Genomic DNA, 21,033 nt, shown 5'->3' with positions numbered 1-21,033 from the left:
GCTTTCTCTTGTTGCAGAGCACGGGCTGTAGGCATAATCTCTTATTTTGAGGGAAGAACTGAAGCGGCACAGCCCAGAGATGCACTGTCCAATATGGTAGTCACTAGCCACAAGTGGCTACTGTGCCCGTGAAATGTGATTAACCCAAACTGGGATTTACTGTAGGTGAATGTAGTAGGCAGAATTCTAAGATGATTCCCAGTGACCCTAACCCCTGTATACTCTCCTCCTCTTTGAGAGTAGGTAAAAGGGAGACTGTCCTGGATGGGCCTGGCCTAAGCAGTGGAGTCCTTTAAAAGCAGAACATCTTCTCTGGCTGCTCACACAGCACTCCGGTTTGCCTGGGAGGATTTAAACATCCATGTTGCAACTGCCTGTGGGCCCACGTGGCCAGGAACCGCAGGCAGCCTTTAGGAGCTGAGAGTATCCCCAGCAGACAGCAAGCAGGGAAAGAGGGAGGTCAGTTCTACAACCACAGGGAAACAAATTCCGCCAACAATCTGTGAGCTGGAAGAGAAGCCCAAACCCAGATGAGAACCACCACCCTGGCTGACACCTTAACTGCAACCTAGTAAGACCCTGAGTAGAGAATCTAGCCATGCCACACCCAGACTTTTGACCCCCAGAAACTATGAGATGATAAATTTTGTATTGCCTTAAGTTGCTAAGTTGGTGGTAATTTGTTACACAGCAATAAAAAACTAATACCCTGTGGCTTCCCTGGCGGCGCAGTGGTTGAGGGTCCACCTGTCAATGCAGGGGACACGGGTTCAAGCTGTGGTCCGGGAGGGTCCCACATGCCGTGGAGCGGCTGGGCCCGTGCACCGCGGCTACTGAGCCTGCGTTCTAGAGCCCATGAGCCACAACTACTGAGCCCATGTGCTGCAACTACTGAACCCTGTGCGCCTAGGGCCCGTGCTCCGCAACGGGGGGGGTGCACCACAGTGAGAGGCTTGTGTACCTTAACAGAGAGTGGATCCCGCTTGCCGCAGATGGAGGGGGGCCCACGCGCGGTGGCGAGGACCCAACGCAGCCAAAAATAAATAAATAAGTAAAATAAATTTATTTAAAAAACAAACAAACAAACGAATACCCTGGATTTTGAAGACTTAGCACAAAAATGAAAATGTAAAATATCTCGTTAATAATTTCTTTATTGATTCCATGTTGAAATTATAATATTTTGGTTAAATAAAATACATTATTAAGACTAACTTCACCCGTTTCTTTTTACTGCTTTTAAATGTTGCTATAAGAAAATTTTAAATTCTATATGTGGCTTACATTACATCTACTGGACAGTGATGGCCTAGAGGACTCAGAAGTCAACCGTATGACCTTGAGCAAGTCACCTCACCTCTCAAAGCCTTACATTTCTTATCTGTGAGATTGGAATAATATCAATAATAGCACCTACACCGCAGATATATTTGCAGTTTAAGAGATGAGGTTTGTAGAATACTGAGCCCAAGGTAAGAGCTCAATAGATAAATCATTATTATTAACCATATTTGTAAAGTAGGGATCCTTTCCTGTATCCAGGTCCTAATCTTCAGGACCCTCTCCCCAACCAGGCACACGGTAGGTGCTTAATAAATGCTTGTGGTTTACACAACCTTGACAAAACTCTTTGGCACAGTTCTCTCTTCCCCTCGGCACCACGAATCAGGAATCTATGGGCAGGTTATGACACTGAACTTCAGGGGTAAAATGATCTGTTTCAGGCTTGATCTGTTTCAAGATTTCCCTGCGGAAATCTTGGAAGATGTGAGTTCCAATCCCAGGTCCACAACTCCTAGCTAAGTACCCTGAGCAAATGACTGGGGCTTGTCTGTGAAATGGGTAACAGAAGACGCTGTGCATGTCGTTTGTGTCAGGAATAACTTAGATAAGTCACCTGAAGCCTGGTGCCTGGCCCATACTAAGGACTCAGTTAAGGAAGCTATTATTACTGCTGCTGCCGTTGTTGTTGTTCCTTTGTCAGAGAAGCTCCGGCCAAAATCCCTCTCTAGAGGGACCCCCGCCCCTTAAATTACCCCTCATCCCCTGGCCTCTGACTTGTGGGGGGATGCCCTGGCTGGGTCCCGTCTCCAGACATCCCCCCTCTCCCCAACTGAGTCAGGAATAGAAACCCCCGCCTCCGACAGCCCGCGGCCTCCCTCCTTCCCCGGGCAGCGATCGATGCGGCCTCAGCGATCGATGCGGCCGGGACAGACGGAGGAAAACGGGGAAGGAGGAGTCAGCGGGGCCTCCGGGCAGAGACATCGGGCGCGGCCAGCGGCTCCCCAGCCTCGGCACCTTCCAGGACCACGCGGCCTGCGGACGCCCTACAGGGGCCGCGACAGGTAAGGGACCTCCCTGGGGGTGGGGGTGGGGGGCAAGGTCCGGGGAAGGGGCGGGGGCTGCGAGAATGGGAGGCCAGGTTGCCCTGGGTCCCGGTGCCCGTGTCCCCGCTATGAGACACCCCCCCACCAACCCCGACCCAGGAGGGAGCAACGTGGGGCTGGCAGGGCTTGGGCTGTCCTGTCTGCTCATCATCACAATGGGATTCGAAAACCTCCCTGGCAGGGTTGGTGGAGGGATTAAACCCGCGAAGTGTATCTGGAGCCCAGCGAAATTACCAGCACATAGTAGGTGCTCCAAATAAATGTGTGGAGAGAGTCTTGACTCAAAAAGCCTAGTTTCCAACCTCAGCTGTGCCATGGGCTAGCGGGGTAATTTGAGCAAATCACTTAATCTTTCTTACTGATCCTCAGATTCTAGGCAGGGAAGGTTTGTTAAATTAATCATCCCATTTCATAGAGCAGGGAGGTGAGTTCCAGAAAAAAAGAGAAAGCGATTTGCCCACAGTCCTGCACCTAATGGTTGATGGAACTAGATTAGAAACTCCATCTTTTGACACCAAGTCCAAGCAGGGGGGGAAGGCGTGGAGCTGCCTCACGTATGTATTTATTGTGCACAAATTATGTGCCAGGGACTGTGCTGCCGATAAACAATTTACCTCATTTAATCCTCAAAACTTCTTATGGAAAGTATGATGTTCCCCAGTTTACAGATGAGGAAACCGAAGTTCAGAGAGGGGCATGATTCTGCTCAAGGTCAACAGTTAGTAAGTGGCAGACTCAGAATCTGAGCCTACGTCTGATGAGGGAAGTGCAAGGGGTTGACATTTATTGAGCACCCATTGTGTTCCGGGGGCTTTGCACACACACTCACAATAACCCTTCACCAGAAGTGCTGCTATCCCCATTCTGGAGATAAGGGAGCTAAAACCGAGAGCTGGAGGAGACTGGCCAGAGGTCACACAGGTGACAGAGCTAAGGACGAAACCCTGACCGCCTTAAACACCAAACCCAGGGTAAGTGAAGGGCACCCTGCCCGCTCCCTGCCAGGCACTGGGCCGGCTGCTTGATACACACTCAGTCCCCCGTCCACCCAAGGGAAGCAGGCATTACTGAGCCCACAGCACAGATGAGATTTCTGAGGCACAGGAGGTGAGTCACTAGCCCTCAATTCCAGCAGAAATTGGAGACAGTAAGCAGCGGAAGGATCTGACATTTCCTGAGCATCCACTAAGGCCGAGCACTTCCATAGCCTACCTTAATCCTCCCGCCTTCCTCGGGAGCAGGTGCTACTGTCCGCATTGTGAACTGTGCATCGTGCCAGAAATTGAGACCTAGAGAAAAGCATCTTCCTCAAGGCTCCAGGTGCATCAAGGGTGGCTCTAAACCCGGGTTTGCCTGACGCCAGGAGACAAACAGCTGCATGACTTACGACACCCCTTCTGGGAGCCAGGCATTCAAGGTCATTTCATCTTTCTAACCACACTTGGAGGGGGATATGTTTAGCTCCACTTGACAGAAGCTCAGAGAGGTGACATGACTTGCTTATGGTCACACAAGAGTGCCAAACTTCAATCAGGCTGACGCTACAGATGCTTTAAATAGGCTAAGCGAATGGCTCTCAACCTTGACCAGGCATCAGAATCACCCTCCAAGCTCGTTGAAACACAGACTGCTGGACCGCATCCCCTGAGTTTCTGATTCAGCAAGTCCAGAGCAGGCTGAGAGTACGCTGCATCTGTGACAAACTCCCAGGTGACGGTGAAGCTGCTCGTCCAGGGAACACACCTTAAGAACTTCTGGTCTAGACGGATTCTCTCAACGACCCTAGATAGTAATGCTCACTATCCCGCTGTGTAGAGGAGGAAACCCAGCTTCAGAGTGCCAGCTTGCGCACGGTCCCATAGGAAGCCTCTGGAATGCGAAAATCCCAGTCTGGGCAAGGAGACGTCCTGAATGAGCGGCCAGCGGGGGTCAGGACATCCTGCCGTCCTACAGCTTTCATAGTCCTCCAAGGGACATCTCAGCATCCACTTTATGAAAATGAAGGGGTGGGGGGAGTTCTCAGTGATTTGGCCAAGGACCCCAGTGGGGGAGTGGGGAGTGAGGGATATTCAAACCCAAGCTTGACTCTTGAGTCCGGAGGGCACTTGACACTGTGTGCCTATGGCGTACCAGACGCTTCACATAGCGCCTCCAACGCCCCTGGCTGGGGATGGAGCAGGGAGGGGATTTAGACCTGGTCTTCGTGGAAGGGAGGCCGTCCGGGAACGCCCCCTTCAGCGTGCCCATCCCCTGTCCGCAGGCCAGCGCGCGGCAGCCATGGTGAGCGAGTGCCCGGGGCCCGGAGCCCGGGTGCCCTGGCGGCGAAGCGACGAGGCGCTGCGCGTGAACGTGGGCGGCGTGCGGCGGCGGCTGAGCGCCCGCGCCCTGGCGCGGTTCCCGGGCACGCGGCTGGGCCGCCTGCAGGCCGCGGCGTCGGAGGAGCAGGCGCGACGCCTGTGCGACGACTACGATGCGGCGGCGCGCGAGTTCTACTTCGATCGGCACCCGGGCTTCTTCCTGAGCCTGCTGCACTTCTACCGCACCGGCCGCCTGCACGTGCTCGACGAGCAGTGCGTCTTCGCCTTCGGCCAGGAGGCCGACTACTGGGGCCTGGGCGAGAGCGCGCTGGCCACGTGCTGCCGTGCGCGCTACCTGGAGCGGCGCGTGGCACGACCGCGCGTCTGGGACGAGGACAGCGACACGCTGAGCAGCGTGGGCCCGTGCCCCGAAGAGATCTCTGACGTGCAGCGAGAGCTAGCGCACTACCGGGCGGTGCGCTGCGGCCGCCTGCGCCGCCGCCTCTGGCTCACCATGGAGAACCCGGGCTACTCGCTGCCCAGCAAGCTCTTCAGCTGCGTCTCCATCGGCGTGGTGCTCGCCTCCATCGCCGCCATGTGCATTCACAGCCTGCCCGAGTACCAGGCCCGCGAGGCAGCGGCCGCCGTGGCCGCGGTGGCCGCGGGCCGCAGGGCGGAAGGCTTGCGCGACGACCCGGTGCTGCGGCACCTCGAGTACTTCTGCATCGCCTGGTTCAGCTTCGAGGTGTCGTCGCGCCTCCTGCTAGCGCCCAGCACGCGCAACTTCTTCTGCCACCCGCTCAACCTCATCGATATCGTGTCCGTGCTGCCCTTCTATCTCACGCTGCTGGCTGGCGTGGCACTCCGAGACCAGGGCGGAGCGGGTGGCGAGGAGCTGGGCGACCTGGGCAAGGTGGTGCAGGTGTTCCGTCTCATGCGCATCTTCCGCGTGCTCAAGTTGGCGCGCCACTCCACTGGGCTGCGCTCGCTGGGTGCAACGCTCAAGGTAGGGTTAGGGGTTTCGGGGAGGCGGGTGTAACCATGGGGCAGGTTAGCAGGGGAACTTCCAAGCCTGTGGTGTCCAGACACACGGGGCTAGGCACCAGGTGTGCATTTCATATCCAGTCCTACCTTCCCAATAGCCCTGTAAGAAGGGTCTTTCTGTTACCTGTTTCCCAGGAGAGAAACGGAAAACCGAGGCAGAGCTTTGCTTGTCTTTCTTTCCAAAACCAAACCAAAAGACAAAAACAAACAACAATAACAAAAACAAGACAAAGGTTACTTTGGATCTATCTGTCAAACATCACAAAAATATGCCAAGCTGAGCCTTCGTGCTGGCATTATCAGGGAGCACGGGTATCATAGGTCACCCTTCATAGGCTAAGTCTAGCAACGGCCCCAGAGCTAACACTTACTGACTGCTAACTCTGTGCCAATTTCACATCCGTCATCGATTTCATCCTCAGGACAGCTTCCTCAGGAACATGCTATTATTTATTCCCTTCCCGTAGATAAAGAAGCTGAGGTTGGAGGGTTGCCTTTTTAAAGCCTGGTTGCAATTTGTGGAGCACCCGCCCCGTGTCAGGGCCTGCACTGGGGGTGAATCACTGCCCTGGCAAGCTTACCCTCAAGGGGGTGAAATTAGCCTGGTTTGGGGAGGGAGGCAACGTGAACAGCTTGGAAGAAGGCCTGGAGAGGGAAAAGGATGATGCTGGGAGGGGGACATGGAGGGAAGGGTGTGCCCACTGAGGAGGTTGGAGAGGTGAGTGGGGCACAGGGCACTGAAGGGTCGTCAACTCTTGGCCCGCAATTTTGGTCTTTTCCCCGTGGGAATAGGGGATCCTGTGAGAGGTTTAAACAGGGTCAAGTATTTTTGTGACTACTTTGCAGATGTGGAAACTGAGGCTCCAAGAGGTGGCAGGACTTGTCAGAGGTTCCTCAGCAAATAAGTGGTGCAGCCCAGAGAAGCATCCACCTGGTCCTGACCCTAGCACCGCTTTCTCCCAAAGCTCCATGCAACCCTGTTAAGAATCCCTAAAAGGTGCTGGAAGACCCCTTCCACCCGTGGCTTAGGAAAGCCGTTTGCATGCTCTCACGGCAGGACAGCCAGGACGCTGGGTGCAGGCAGGGCGACCTGGGCAGACTGCTAGGGCAGGTAAAGGGAATTCCATTAGCCAGACCCCTGAACTGAGCATTTCTCCAGGGACAGTCCGCCCTAGAACCATGCAGGAAGCCAGGGCCTGATGCTGCTAGCTTTTTCTGCAGGGAAGGAGAAGAGTGCTGATCAAAGCTGCAGCGTCCAAGGCACGGGTGTAAGACTTTGGATGAGAGCCTTGCTACTCAAAGCCAGGCCCCTGGCCAGCAGCAGCTTCCTAATTACCTGGGAGTTTGCAAAACCTGTGGCCCTACCCCAGACCTACTCAGTTAGTTCCCCCTACATGATTTCTCTGCACCTTATAGTTTGGGAGGCCCTGTTCCAGACTAGGGGTTCTCAGCCTCAGCACTACTGACGTTTGGGGCCAGATAATTCTTTGTTGGGTTGCGGGTGCTGTCCTGTGCATTGTAGGGTGATTAGCAGCGTCTCTGGCCTCTACCCACTAGATGCCAGGAGCACACCTCTCCCAGCTGTGACGACCAAAAATGTCTCTAGACGTTGCCACGTGTCCCTTGGGGGACAGAACTGCCCTATTCGAGCATCAGTGCCGTAAGGCGTTGGGGGCAGAACAAGTATACACACCCACAGGCTAGTGCATCCAGTGGGTGGTCCAGGGAACTCATATATCCTCTTAGCTTCCTCGAGAGGCAGAAAATACTTTTGTACTTAACAGAAATGGGAGAGACCAGTCAAAAGGACATGAAACCAACTCTACATTGTGGCATATAAACTGCGGTTCTCTCTTGGTTCTGCAACAGTGTAAAAATCACCAGCTTTCCATCAACTGGCTGGCCCCACCAGTGGCCCCTGCATTAGAAGAAACAGCCATGGTTTAGCAGGCAGGCACTTTGGACAACAGAAATCAGGCCTGTGTTCAGTCTCAGGGCGATTTGCTGGCTACTGTAGTTGAACGACCTTAGTGTGCAGGCAGGGCACCTGGGTGTTGGCACCAGCTCCACTTTGCTCTGTGACTTTGGACCTGCCCCTTCTACTCTCTGGGCCTCAGTTTCCCCATGTGCCCAATACCGGGTCTGTAAGTTCACCAACTCTGACTTCCTGCATTCTCTTCCAGCACAGCTACCGTGAGGTGGGCATCTTGCTGCTGTACCTGGCCGTGGGTGTGTCTGTGTTCTCCTGCGTGGCCTACACAGCCGAGAAGGAGGAGGATGTGGGCTTTGACACCATCCCGGCCTGCTGGTGGTGGGGCACGGTGAGCATGACCACCGTGGGCTATGGGGATGTGGTGCCGGTGACAGTGGCCGGCAAGCTGGCAGCGTCGGGCTGCATCCTCGGGGGCATCCTGGTGGTGGCGCTCCCCATCACCATCATCTTCAACAAGTTCTCCCACTTCTACCGACGCCAGAAGGCCCTGGAGGCTGCCGTGCGCAACAGTGACCACTGGGAGTTTGAGGACTTGCTGAGCAGCGTTGACGGAGTGTCGGAGGCGTCTCTGGAGACCTCCCGAGAGACCTCCCAGGAGGGAAGATCTGAAGACCTGGAGGCTCAGGCCACTAGTGGGCCTCCAAACTCTCAGGTTTATTAAAGCCAGGGCTCCGTGCCCCCCTTCCCACACCCCTGCAGTGAGCTGAAACAGAGCAGAGATTCCTCCCCTGCTTAAGTTCTTCCTGGTGGCATGGCCTCTCAGTATCACTCACTCTGGCTTCAGAAATGACACCTGGAGGCCGGGTCCTTTCCTCCAAAGGCGCAGAGCAGTACAGTGTTACCCTAGATTCTGTGAGCCTGGGGAGCACCCCAGAGACCTTTCTAGACGAACCTCCAAGCCACCCACAGTGCAGGCATGAGCCAAAGAGGGAAAGTCAAAAGGACACTAACAATTCCTGAGCGCCTTCTGTCTGTTAGCCATGTCACATTGGCCCTCTGTTGGAGGATGGGAATCGTCCCCATTTCACAGATGAGGAAACAGGCTCAGAGAGGCTCAGAGAGGCACAATGACTTGCCCAGATGCCGCACAACTAGAAGTGGTGGAGCCAGGGTTGGAATCCCAGCTCGTGGGTCTCTGCCAAGGCAATGTTCCTTCCACTGGTCTTTCTTCTGCCCTCACAAAATTTGCATGTGGTTGTAGGGGGTTCATGGAACCCCCAGAGTTGGTTCATAGAGTTAGAACCTTCTGTTAGAGCTAGGGAAAGGACCAGGCAGGGGATTCAGATGTAGGCTCCTGGACCTCAGCTGTGGTTCTTTTCCAGGAGCTTCCAACAGGAGTCAGCTTTCAAAGATGAGGTCTTAAAGGAAGGACTAGGTAGGAGCCTGCCCCCTTAGTGGATGGGCAAGACTTGCTAAACAATAGTCCTGAAGCTTCCTCCCAGGGCTGGCTTAAGATACAGAAAATCTGAAGGGGCCCTGGCCTGAGGCCTGAGGTCTAGACCAGCTATGCTAGGACCTACTCCATTTCCACAGTTCAGCCCATCTATTAGATGGTCACAATCTGTGCCCCAGAGGGAGATGAAAGCCAAATGGAGCACTGATTTAAAGCCAGCTCAGCTCTGAAGTGTTGGTGGCAAGGAGCTGCCATGCATCGACACCTGTCGCCCCTTCCCTAGATCCCCCCAGGCTGATCTTGGCAGTTCCCTTCTGCCCATGACGCAGACTTCCAGCCCTACCTTGGGTCACCATCCGGGCAAACGCTTGAGCCTCCTGTCCCTTGTGGCCAGGTCCAGCCCTCTCATCCTTGCTGGGGCCACATGTTTTATACTCGCCTGCTGAATACTCTCTCTATTTGCTGAGAAAGTCCTGCAGCCCTTTCCACATACTGTGGCTGGGACAGCCATCGCTATCGTGTCATTGCCGGACTGTAGCTCTGTCCCACCACACTGAGCTCCAAGATGGAAGACACTGTCTGGTTGAGCCTGGCTTTGCGTGGAGCAGGTATTTAGTAAACGTTGAATAGATCAACCAATTTGTACAGCCTACTACATGTGGAGCACTGAGGAGAAAGAGGAAATAGAGAGACCTTGTCCTTAAGAGGACAGAGACAAGACCGCAAAGGAGATCCTTTCAGTTTGCCTCTCTCCTCCTCCTTGCTCTTTGAGGATTTAAAAATGACTTCCTGGGACTTCCCTGGCAGTCCAGTAGTTAAGACTTTGCCTTGCAATGCAGGGGGTGCGGGTTTGATCGGGGAGCTAGGATCCCACATGCCTCGTGGCCAAAAAACCAAAACAGAAAACAGAAGCAACATTGTAACAAATTCAATAAAGAGTTTAAAAATGGTCCCCATCAAAAAAATCTTTAAAAAAATAAAATAAAAAAATAAAAATGACTTCCTTGTAAATTCTTTACTCAATCATTCAACAAATATCTTTGAGAAGAGGCATAAGCTGGGGCTTCACGTGTGGCCTGCAGACGTGTTTTGTTTGGCTGAACAGTATTTTTAGTGTATTTTTTAAAATTCAAATGCCTTTGGGCGAAGCGCAGGCTCTCCAGTTCCCCACAGCGTCCCCCTCCCACCCACCTCCTCATACACACAGACCCCACGGTGTGAGCCCCGCCACTTCTCAGATTTACTTTACCCACCTGGCCTCCTATTTATCAGCTGCTTACTAGGTTTCAGAGATACAGTGGGGAACAAAATATATATATTCCTATACTCATGAAGCGTCAGACTAGTGGGGGAGATGGATTTTAATTCAATAACCCCATAAGTATGTAATAGCTTTATGAAGTAAAGGAAACTATAAGCGCGTAATGGAGCAGGGACCGTTAACCAAGGTCAGAGAAGACTTTCCTGAGCAAGTGACTATCTCATCCTAGGGATAAATACCTAATTAGGCAATGAGGGTGCCTGGAAGCGTTTCAAGCAGAGGGAACAGCATGTGCAGAGGCCTTGTGGCATACACAGGGCCTGGTACATAGGAGGCCCCTACATGTGGGTGGATTCTGAGTCTCCAGATGGGAGCAGAGACTGGAGCTAAGCCAAGGGGTCGCCTATGAATTCACCACACACACACCCCAGCCCTCCTGCACACTCACCTCCTAACTTCTAGGCCCAGCTCTGCTCGGGTCGGAGCACAGAGACCAGAAGGGCTGCATGCACCACCCTTGTGGTCTTGCTGGACATACACCAAGGAGCCAGATAGCTTCCAGACTTTGAGTCCCTAGAGCTGGTGTGAGGAAAGCTCAGGGAAAAATCATCTGACCTGCATCCATCATGAGGCTGTGTGTGGCCCTGGTAGAAAGGCAACGACGCACTCCCACTCCCGTGTATCAGTGAAAACCATTCTGCAAATAGAGAGACTGGGCCCAGGGGCCTGTTTCTGCCTGTGTGAAGCTGGCTGCCTGGCGTGCTTTCTGGGTGACTGGGGATGGTGGGTGATACGTGGAGTGACTCAGAATCCACGTTCTCGGGTTCCAGTCTTGGATTAGGCACAGGTTGTAAGTGATAGGAATCCAGCAGGTTACTAAGTTAATCAAAAAGGGTAATTCATTAGAATAAATAAGTGAAATGATGAACAACGGTTACAGTTAGAGTTCTTTGTTTGCAAGCAACAGAAACTGACTTCCTTAAGAAAAAAAATTAAGTTATTGGAAGGTGTATCGTTTCCTGTGGCTGCTGTAACCGATTGCCACAAACGATGAAGCAAACTTGAAACAAGAGAAATTTATTTCTCTCACAGTTCTGGGGGCCAGATTCCAAAATCAAAGTGTGAGCAGGAACACATTCCCTCTAGAAGCTCCAGGGTAGAGTCCTCTCCTTGCCTCTTCTAGCTTCTGTCAGCTGCTAGCATTTCCTGGCACGTGGCTTCCTCCCTCCAGTCTCTGCCTTTGTCATCACGTTGCCTTCTCCTCTGTGTGTCACATCTCCCAGGGCCTCTTTCTTTTCTTTTTTTTTTTTTTGCGGTACGCGGGCCTCTCACTGTTGTGGCCTCTCCCGTTGCGGAGCACAGGCTCCGGATGCGCAGGCTCAGCGGCCATGGCTCACGGGCCCAGCCGCTCCGCGGCATGTGGGATCTTCCCGGACCGGGGCACAAACCCGTGTCCCCTGCATCGGCAGGCGGACTCTCAACCACTGCGCCACCAGGGAAGCCCTGGAGTAAATTTTTAAGACTAAGAGAACCCAGGCTCAGGCTAGGGAATTGTTTCTGGATAAGGATGGCCAGGACCCAGCCGATCCCCTCTGAATGCTGGGCAGTGCATGTCCTGGCTTCATCAATGACAGACAGAGATGAAGGATGCCAAGGTGATCCTATGTCCAGACTCTCACACCAGACCCTTTGTATAGGCTGGTCCCTCTGCCCAGGATGCCTCATCTCCCTCACTTCTCACCCCTTCTCCACCTGCCGTCTCTTCCTCATTTTTAAAGTGCAGGATGTATTACCTCCTCCAGAAAAGCTTCCTTGGACATCCTAGCAGAACCGACTGTTGCTCCCTCCTGTGTCCACAGGTTGTGTACTTTCTTCTACCATAGTATTTCCAATGTTGTATGCTTGTGGGCTGAACCGATTCCCCAGGTGGCCTGCAAGAGCTGTGCCTAGTTCATCTTTAACTCCCTGACAACCAGCTCAGTGCCTGGCACACAGTAGGTGTCCAACAAAAGTTTACTTCCTACGCCACCTACCTCTACCCCTGGCTTTGGATTCCAGAATAAACACACCACAGAGTCGATGTCACAAAGTTTCACAATACCATCATCCAGGCTATAGATGGAGGCTCTCATTTTTAAAAAGAGGATAGACTCTGGTCCAAATGATAGTTTATTTAAAACAACGGTGACAGGTGGAGGAAGGAGGAAGGAGGGAGAACAACAATTCTAACATAAAAGCACATAGGAAGCATCTCAATTTTTTTAAAAAAAGGCAGTGGAGGAAGCTATGTCTCATACATATACAAACTGCTGACCTCGATTGGTTATTTACATCCAAACTTTATAAAATAGCATTTCAAGTCGGCTCTTAAGCAAGTGTTATTAGTTTTTGTTACAAAAAGTTAAAGCTACAAACTTCACATTTTTAAGTTGTACGTCTGCAACAGCATTTAAGCTTTTTTTTTTTTCCAAGTTGGTCTGAGTGCAAGCTGGTAGAAGAGATTTTCTTTCTCCAAACACAAAAGAGAACATGGATTCCAAATACAATGACTGTAATCCTGGTGAAAATACAGACATAGTGCTTAAGAAAGGATGGGGTGAGAGGATGTGGACTGGGCAGGAACAATTTTCCGGTAAAAAAGGAGCTGCAATCTTTAGAGGCAACATGGTATGCTAGAAAGGGCACTGGAATGAGGATCAGAAGACCTGGATTTGAACTCTGGCTCTGCCATATTCTAGCTACCTGACCTTGAGCAACAGACTCTACCTCTCTTGAGCCTCGGTTTCCTTATCTGTCAAACGAGGACAGTAATACGTGTATCACCCAGAGCCATTAAGTTTTCATAGATAAAGGGTTATTCAGATCATCTACTTCTTCTTGAGTGAGGTATGGTACGTACTTTGTATCTTTCAAGGAATTTGTCCATTTTATTTAAGTTGTTGAATTTATTAGCATAAAGTTATTCATAAAGTTGTTATTAGCCTTTTAATATCTGTAGGATCTGTAATGATGTCACCTCTCTCATTCCTGATATTGGTAAGCACAACTGAATTTTAAATGGTATAAATAATACATCTCTGGCAGCAGGTGCTAAATAAATGTTTCCTGGATCAGAACCTACAGTCTGAAGGAGTCAAGGCTATAGTTCTTAAGTTGCTTTGGAGTATTGGGTCTGTCTGTGTGTCCGTCTATCTATCTATTTAACCATGTATCCATCAAGCCAAACACTCGTCCACGAATCCATCCGTCCATCCACTTGGTGGTTGGGAGAAGGGACAAGGAAAAAGAAAAATGGAAATTTGCTTCAAAATTACTGGTGAGGAAGCAATAAAGATATTCCTGGAGAATCTGAGATTTTTAAAAGACACAGTTAGGTCTGGGTCATTGTTTCCTAGGAGAGAACAAGTGAGAGGCCCAGAGTCCCCTGGAAGCTTGAGTCACAAATGCTCAAGCAATGACTGACACTCAGGGCTCAATGGAAGCCAGCTGACCTATCCTGAATTTAGTATTCAAGGAAAAAAATGACTAGGATTTGCTTCTCTGCCTTCCTGTCACAAGAAAACAAACACACCTTGTCAGGAAATCCATCTCATCCAAAATAAACTGACTTCTGGCCAAAGGGCTCTGCCTAGCTGGACTGGAAAGCAATGTACTTTGTTGGACCAGCATGCGGGATGCACACATGCTTGAAACAAAATAAACCTCAGATAGAGATTCATCTCCCAAGAATATTTATGGGGGGAAAACTGAACCTTCTTTTACTTGGCTCTAGCTTAGGAAGGGAGAATAATGGGCATTCCCCCCTTGTCTGGCCAAGTGCAAAATCCTTTAAAAAAAAGAGAGAGAAAGAGAGACTGAGGCAGGACTGTTAATTAGCGCAGCAGATGGTGTAGGAAAATTCATGCTCCATACTTAGGGTTTTAAAACTCACTTGGCTGTCAGACTTGACTACTAATTCAGTGGTTTCCCAACCTGAGAATGCCAGCTAGAGTTTTTTAGTCTGTGCAAGAAAAGTGGTCATTTCATTTTTGCAAAGACTTGTTGGATAAACAGGGAACTATATTCAATATCCTGTGATAAACCATAATGGAAGAGAATGTGAAAAAAAATGTATATATATGTATAACTGAATCACTTTGCTGTACAGCAGAAATGAACACATCGTAAATCAACTATACTTGAATAAAATTAAAAAAAAAAAAAAAAAGACGACTTGTGACTTTCCTTTTCCCTGTAAATACTGGTCCCACATGGTGATGCTATGAATCCTGATTCTACCACTTACCACCTGTACCACTTTGGGAAAGAACTTTTTTCTCTCTGAACCTGCTTCTTCATCTATGAAATGGAGATAAAGCACTTAATTCACAGAGTTATTGGGAAGTTTGGAGCTGCCACGAAGAGCCTACCTACCTAGCGCAGTGCCTGGCGTATAATAAGTGGTCATGGTCACTAGCTGCCGTTTATTATTGTAGCGGGATCCTCGAATTGTCCTCTGTTGTCTGTACCTGCCACAAGGCTGCTTAGCTGGCCGAGCCCTGCAGACCGACAACAACCTCTTGCATTTTAAAAAAAGGTAATTTTTGCTGTAATTGTAAAGAACAGAATCCAGCTACAGAAGAGGAACATTCCCTGACTCTCCACTGATCCCCAGGTTTGGGTAGCAAAAGCAATAATGGAATCAAATTACAGTATCCTTAGGTGCGACCTAGTCATAGCTCCCCTATCTGAGGGGAAGAGGTACTAGAAAACAAAAAGACAGTTGTCTTTCCCAACCGTCTGCTCTTGGCTGTGTGACTAAGTGACATGTGGCCTTGAACCAAGGCTCCAGACGGATGGCTCAGTGCTGTCTGTTGCAAAGCCCTCTGATCTGCCTTAGGCCCTACATCTGCCCGCGTGATGCCTGTCTGCTGTCCGGCAGATGCTGTGGAGCTCATGGAATGGCTGAAACTGAACGATCTGGCTCCCCTTGGGAATCTCTTCACAGCTAGTCCCCTACTGAAGAGACAAAGCAAGAGCAAGTTTCCATTAGCAGGATTCCCTGAAACAACTTCACCAAAACTGACACAAATGTCTTCCCTCCAAGAAGGGGCTGCTTGGTTCAGTGAAGCAGGAGTGAGGAGCCCCAGAGTCCAATTCCAGCTCTTACTTTAATTTGCTTTGTGATTTGGGCCATGTCACTTCTCCTCTCTAAGCCTCTGTTAGACCAGATGATGTCTATGGCCCCTTCCAGCTCTGGCATTTTACGGGTCTGGGTTGAGTCTCCTGGAGAACAAATCTTAGTCTGATATTCATTTACCCTTTCCAGAGCCCGTAGCAGTAAAATGAGAAAGAAAACAGTCACATGTTGGAATGTGGGTCTCCAAAGCAATGCCCCCTTCCCCTGTCTGTAAGGAACGCAGAGCAAAATGCCACGTGTGTAATCTTCCCATGGATGATGAGAGCTTCAAAACCTTTTCCCTTTTGCAGACTGAGCACAGCTCCACTTTGCTAGGAGTTCCTGGCAGGCCTGTCCCCTTGCTGGATCACGCCTCCTCTTAAGGCACTGGGCAGTGTCTTTGCTGTGACTCTAGGCAGTTGGGAGAGTGGAGGTGGATGAAAGGCGTTGAAACTGCAAAGGCCAGTCTTGCAAGGAGCGTGCCAGGCTTCTCCCGGGACTCAGAAAGTAAACACCGGTGCTCAAGGCTTCCCCTTGGGCATCACTGATAGCTCCAGAAGCCAGGGATGGCCTGCACAAGGCTGAAAGCGTGGTAAAGGAACAGGCCCCAACCTAACCTGTCAGTGCAGCCCTGCAAAAGGGTGGGGTTGGCTCCAGGGGGTGGAGTGCCCCCAGCAGTCTCCTGGTGTCCTCTGCCCTCATGTCCCATAGTACCATAATCTTACAGAAAAGAGGCAACTGTTTAAAACTGTACCTATACAGAGATGCCACCACGCCATGTGGGGAATCTAGTTATAATTTATATATATATGCATATTTATATATATTTTTTAAAGTCTTCCAGAAAGAACCACTGAAAGCTACTGGGAGAAGAAAAACAAAAGACAATGGGACACTTTCCCAGCTCTCACTCAACTAGGAGTCTCTGTTTCTGGGGTTGAAAACTCTGAGTTTCAAAGCGCCCACATGAATCCTCTGAAATGATATAACTGTCCAGTTTAAATGCACACATCAGGGCGGCGCGCTGACCGGCACGGCAGCCCTGGCCACTGGCGCACGTTCCTGAGTTCACAGAGGGGCTGGAGAGATGATGGAGGCAGCTGGAGGGGCGAGCGAGCCAGAGCTCGCCGTCGGCCTGGGGCCCTGCCGGCCTGGCCTCCCTCAGAAGTTTTGCTGCCGCCGCTTCTTGGCCTCAATGGCATCCAGGATGGGCTGCCGCTTCGACTGGTACTTCTGCCGGATCTCTTCAATCTCCTGCTCCATCATGGGGTCCAGGGCCAAGAGCCTCTTCTGAAGGTCCTCTACTGTCCAACTCTTCAGCTACAAGGGAGGTAGAAAGTATAGTCATGACAAGATCCAGGTCAGTGGCTTTTTGAGACAACTTACCCCAGGAAGAGTTCTTTTTTTTTGGCCGTGCCATGCGGCTTGTGGGATCTTACTTCCCTGATCAGGGATTGAACTCGCGCCCTCAGCGGTGAAAGTGCAGAGTCCTGACCATTAGACCGCCAAGGAATTCCCCTGGGAAGAGCTCTAAGTGTTAATCTCTTTGATTTACTGTTCCTTGACCAGGAACTTAATGAATGAGACTTTCATCTCCCCTCTCTTGTAAATTAATTACATTGGATTCATTGTTAGGGCACTAAAGTAAGAGTAACTTGGTATATGCAGCATAATGACTGCCTCCTGGCTCTCGTCCTACCCGTGACGTGGGCATCTGCACGGTGGCCATGTCTCCTTCGGGACCCTACACCAGGGAGGACAGATGCTCGCGGAGGATCAGATGCTCTCCCCCCGGCCCCCGTCTCCCCACACCCCAGAGTCTCGGCACTGTCATCCTTGTCACCGCTAGCACTTACTGGGAGCACCACTCTAAGTGAGCACTTTACACGGATGATCTACCTAAGTGTCTTGGGAATACAGACACAAGTCCTTTGTGGGGGTGGTGGGACGGGGGGCTAGCTGGAGAAGCCCTGAAACTTCTGAGATGAAGTTTCTGTCCTGCAGAAAGGAAAAAGAGGCCCTGATATCTAAGTTAATACTAAAGGCAAGCACCTACACAATGCTCTCCATGCGCCAGACACCAAGTGCTTGGCATACATTATACGTCAATTAATTTAATCCTCATGACAATCCTGTGATTTCAGTATATTATTATCCCTATGTCACAGAAGAACAAGCCAAGGAAGAGGGTGGCTCAGTGATTTGCCAGTGTCTCACGGCCGAGACGTGGCAGAGTCAAGATTCAAACCCAGAGGCCCTGCTCTTAACCAGTGTTGGGGACAGGCAGACTCACAAAAGCACGGGTTTGAGAACCAACTCAACCTGTGTTGGAAACGTGGCTCTGCCTCTGCAGATGCTGTGAGACTCACGCCAGGGACCGATTGTTCCAGGGCTTCCTCATCTACAGAAGTAGGGCCACAGGGCCTCATCGTGTTTATTATAAGGATCAAATAAGACCGTGGCTGTCGGGTGGTCGGCACAGCGCCTGGTGCCCTGTGTGCTTAAAGACGGCAATGAGTGTGACAACACACAACCTTGGCTACAGCCCAGGGGGGCCCATCTTCCACCTGTGTCTGCAGCTGTCGGGCAAGTGGCCTTGTGGCCATTGCCGTATGTGTGGAGTGTTCACTGCATCCGAGCGAGGCCAGGCCAGGCTGGCAGGGGTGGGAATGTATGGCGACATTCTCCACAGCAGGTGGTGAGAAATTCTGTGAGCTCACAGCCAGTGTAACAGGCACAGTGTTTCAGGAGCTCAAAAGGCTCACTCAAGTATCACAGGAGATTTATAGAATCACTGGCCCCCTCAGCCCCTTCCTGAAGCCTCACCAGGGAAAGGGTATCGAAAGGTGGGTGAAGGAGCCTCTTTCTGTCCCCCTCTTCCCTTTAGAGGGAAGCACTGCAGTGGCCTCCCTAGAAATGGCTTAGTGACCTGTCACCACAGGAATGTCCCTTGGTCCACTTCAGGGAGGTGGTCTCAGAAGTGAGAAAAGCCTCACAGTTCAAGACGGAAGGTTCTTTGTAATGTGAGAATGGAAAGACTTGAGAGGGTGTGGAAGTGCTGGAAAGTCGGGCTAAAAAAATCCATCTTGCCTTCCAGCCTGTGTGGTTTGACACCATCCTGGAGGCTGGTGTCCTTGGTGCAGGGACACCCCGGAGGGTGATGCCTGCCTCGTCTTTAGCTTTTTCGATTCCTTCTCCAAAGAGAGGACACCCCAAACCGAATACTGAATGTAACTGGTGGTTAAGGACAGATCCTAACTGCACTGGCTGTGTAACCTTGGACAAATAACTTGCCCTCTTTGAGCCTCACTTTTCTCCTCTGGAAAACAGACAATCTCAGTTCCTCCACCCTTGGGGTGAAAAGAGAATTGGACGAGTTCATAATAGGTGTGGCGCTCTTAGTGTAGGACTTCATGTCGTATGTATTTGGTGGACAGTAAACATGCCATAAATGATAGCTATTCCTGTTGTTATTAATAACCGTTATTGTAGGGTTTCCCTGGTGGCGCAGTGGTTGAGAGTCCGCCTGCCGATGCAGGGGACACGGGTTCATGCCCCAGTCCGGGAGGATCCCACATGCCGCGGAGCGGCTGGGCCCGTGAGCCATGGCCGCTGAGCCTGTGCGTCCGGAGCCTGTGCTCTGCAACGGGAGAGGCCACAACAGTGAGAGGCCCGCGCACCGCAAAAAAAGATAAAAATAACCATTATTGTTGTTGCTGTTATATTATCGTTATTATTAATATTATTGGGAAGTCGCTAATTAATCTCTCATCAATAAGCTGTTCCTGTAACCTCGGATCCGAACCAGGGTCAAAGGAGCAAGAAAGAGAACATTCTACTCTATTTTGGGTTAACAATGCCTAAGGGCTGGCACTTTCCCACAATGCCCGTTAACGTCTGTATAGTTTAACAAAATAGTTTTCATCCAACCATTCATCAAATATTCACTGAATACCTACTCTAGGCCAGGCACTGTGTACTGAAGGCACATAGGATCCTTCAGTGGGAAGAAAAACAAAAAGCTCCCCAAATCGTTGCCCTTACGAAGCTTACATCTTAGTGAGGTGAGACAGACATATGACAATTAACACAGTAAATGAGTAAATGACTCTTAGATTAGAAGGTGTTACAGAAAAGAAAAGAAAGAAAATACAGTGAACGAAGGTGAGCTGGGAGTTGGGACGGGAGGCTAGCTTCTGACCCATCCATTTGGATAAAGACTTAACTGCAAGATGAAGAAACGGAAGTCGGTGGAAGTGCACTAGCTTGCCAACTTGTCCTGCCACTTCAGGCAAGCACCACCTCCTCCCTAGGCCTCAGTTTCCCCACTTGTAAGAGAGGGCTGCCTAGATGATCTCAAAGGTCTCCTGAAACTCAGTGGTTCTCAAAGTACGATCCGTGGATCACCTGCATCAGAACCACTTGTTGAAAATACCGACTCCTGAGCCCCCAGCCAGAGCTACTGGATCAGGCCCCCTGGGAGGGGAGGCGCAGGACTTCAGGTGCTAAGAAGCTATCCAGGCATTTCTTATAAGCCCTCAACTGGATAAGCGTGATCCTACACCTTCCTTCTCCTTTTCCTGGCAGTGAAATTCTCACAAAGTAATCGCTGCCTGTCTCTGGTCAAGGCTTCTTCTAGGTTTCCAATTTCTCTGCAGCTCTTTTGCCCTTGATTCTAATCTGGGGGCAACAACAAGCACCCTGGCTTTATCTCAGCTACCTTCAGGCTAATTTACTTGCCCTAAGGCCCTTGGGGCTTAAGTTACAACTGACCTATTAGAACACAGCCAGCCAGTCACACCATCCAGATATGGATTTTTCTGAAAACAAGCTCAGAGAATGGTTTTCTGGCGCCAAGTGTAGCGTTTCACCTTCCTGGTCCTTGGTGGCATAAATAAATTTCAAATGTATATCCTGCAGTAGAACAGCTGTGGTTCCACAGTTCGCTGCAGCCAGCATCCTGATGGAGTAAATGCTCATACCAGCCACACAGGTAGCTTGAGCGGCTTTCACTAGCTAAAGGGAATATCACCATTTGGTGTCTCATCTAAACCCTAGGACGGAAACTTCCTCTCTACACTGTGATTCCCACAATTCCATCTCTAGACCAGAGTTCTCCTCTGAACTCCAGACTCACACACCCTGATCAGATCCTACTGGCTACCTCCATCCCTTAACACATCCAAACTAAAACTCTTGAGTCCCATCCTCCCTCATCCCCAAACCTCTTCTCCTTACCCCCTGGTCTTCCCCATCTCAGGAATGGTACCCCCATCCTCCCAGGTGCTCAAAATCATCCCCGATTTTCCCCTTTCTGTCACCACCCCGTTGACCACATACAGTCCTTCGATCGAGTCTCTGAAATACTGGTATAACTCAAATCCAACCACTTTTCTCATCTCTGCCTCCGAGCCCTCAATTCAGGCCACCATCATCTCCCAGCAACAAACAATTAAAAATACAGAAATGAGCCGCCCGTATGTTGCCTACTGCATTTAGA

General features: G+C 50.7%; 2 protein-coding genes across 3 annotated transcripts in view; one reads left to right on the top strand and one right to left on the bottom strand.

Moving 5' to 3' along the window:
• Nucleotides 1–4,649: 4,649 nt before the first annotated feature.
• On the top strand, nt 4,650–10,135 carry KCNS1 (potassium voltage-gated channel modifier subfamily S member 1). Its single transcript, XM_067705187.1, has 2 exons — nt 4,650–5,690; nt 7,912–10,135. The coding sequence occupies exons 1-2, from the start codon at nt 4,665–4,667 to the stop codon at nt 8,380–8,382; spliced, it is 1,497 nt and encodes a 498-aa protein (XP_067561288.1). The 5' UTR covers nt 4,650–4,664; the 3' UTR covers nt 8,383–10,135.
• A 2,396-nt stretch (nt 10,136–12,531) lies between these two features.
• STK4 (serine/threonine kinase 4) overlaps nt 12,532–21,033 on the bottom strand; it is a 94,811-nt gene continuing 86,309 nt past the window's right edge. For both annotated transcript variants that reach the window (XM_067708242.1, XM_067708241.1), the window contains exon 11: nt 12,532–16,853. In XM_067708242.1, coding sequence (XP_067564343.1) covers nt 16,695–16,853 — 159 coding nt within the window. In that variant the 3' untranslated portion in view covers nt 12,532–16,694. The remainder of the gene's footprint in view (nt 16,854–21,033) is intronic.

This window comes from Pseudorca crassidens, chromosome 15 (genome assembly GCF_039906515.1).
Source record: "Pseudorca crassidens isolate mPseCra1 chromosome 15, mPseCra1.hap1, whole genome shotgun sequence".
Taxonomy (NCBI): Eukaryota; Metazoa; Chordata; class Mammalia; order Artiodactyla; family Delphinidae; genus Pseudorca; species Pseudorca crassidens.
This window is presented reverse-complemented; position numbering and strand designations above follow the sequence as displayed.

Coding starts and splice junctions, on each gene's coding strand:
- KCNS1 (XM_067705187.1), top strand. CDS start 4,665: ATGGTGAGCGAGTGCCCGGGGCCCGGAGCCCGGGTGCCCTGGCGGCGA. Junction 5,691..7,911: donor CGCTGGGTGCAACGCTCAAG/GTAGGGTTAGGG, acceptor ATTCTCTTCCAG/CACAGCTACCGTGAGGTGGG.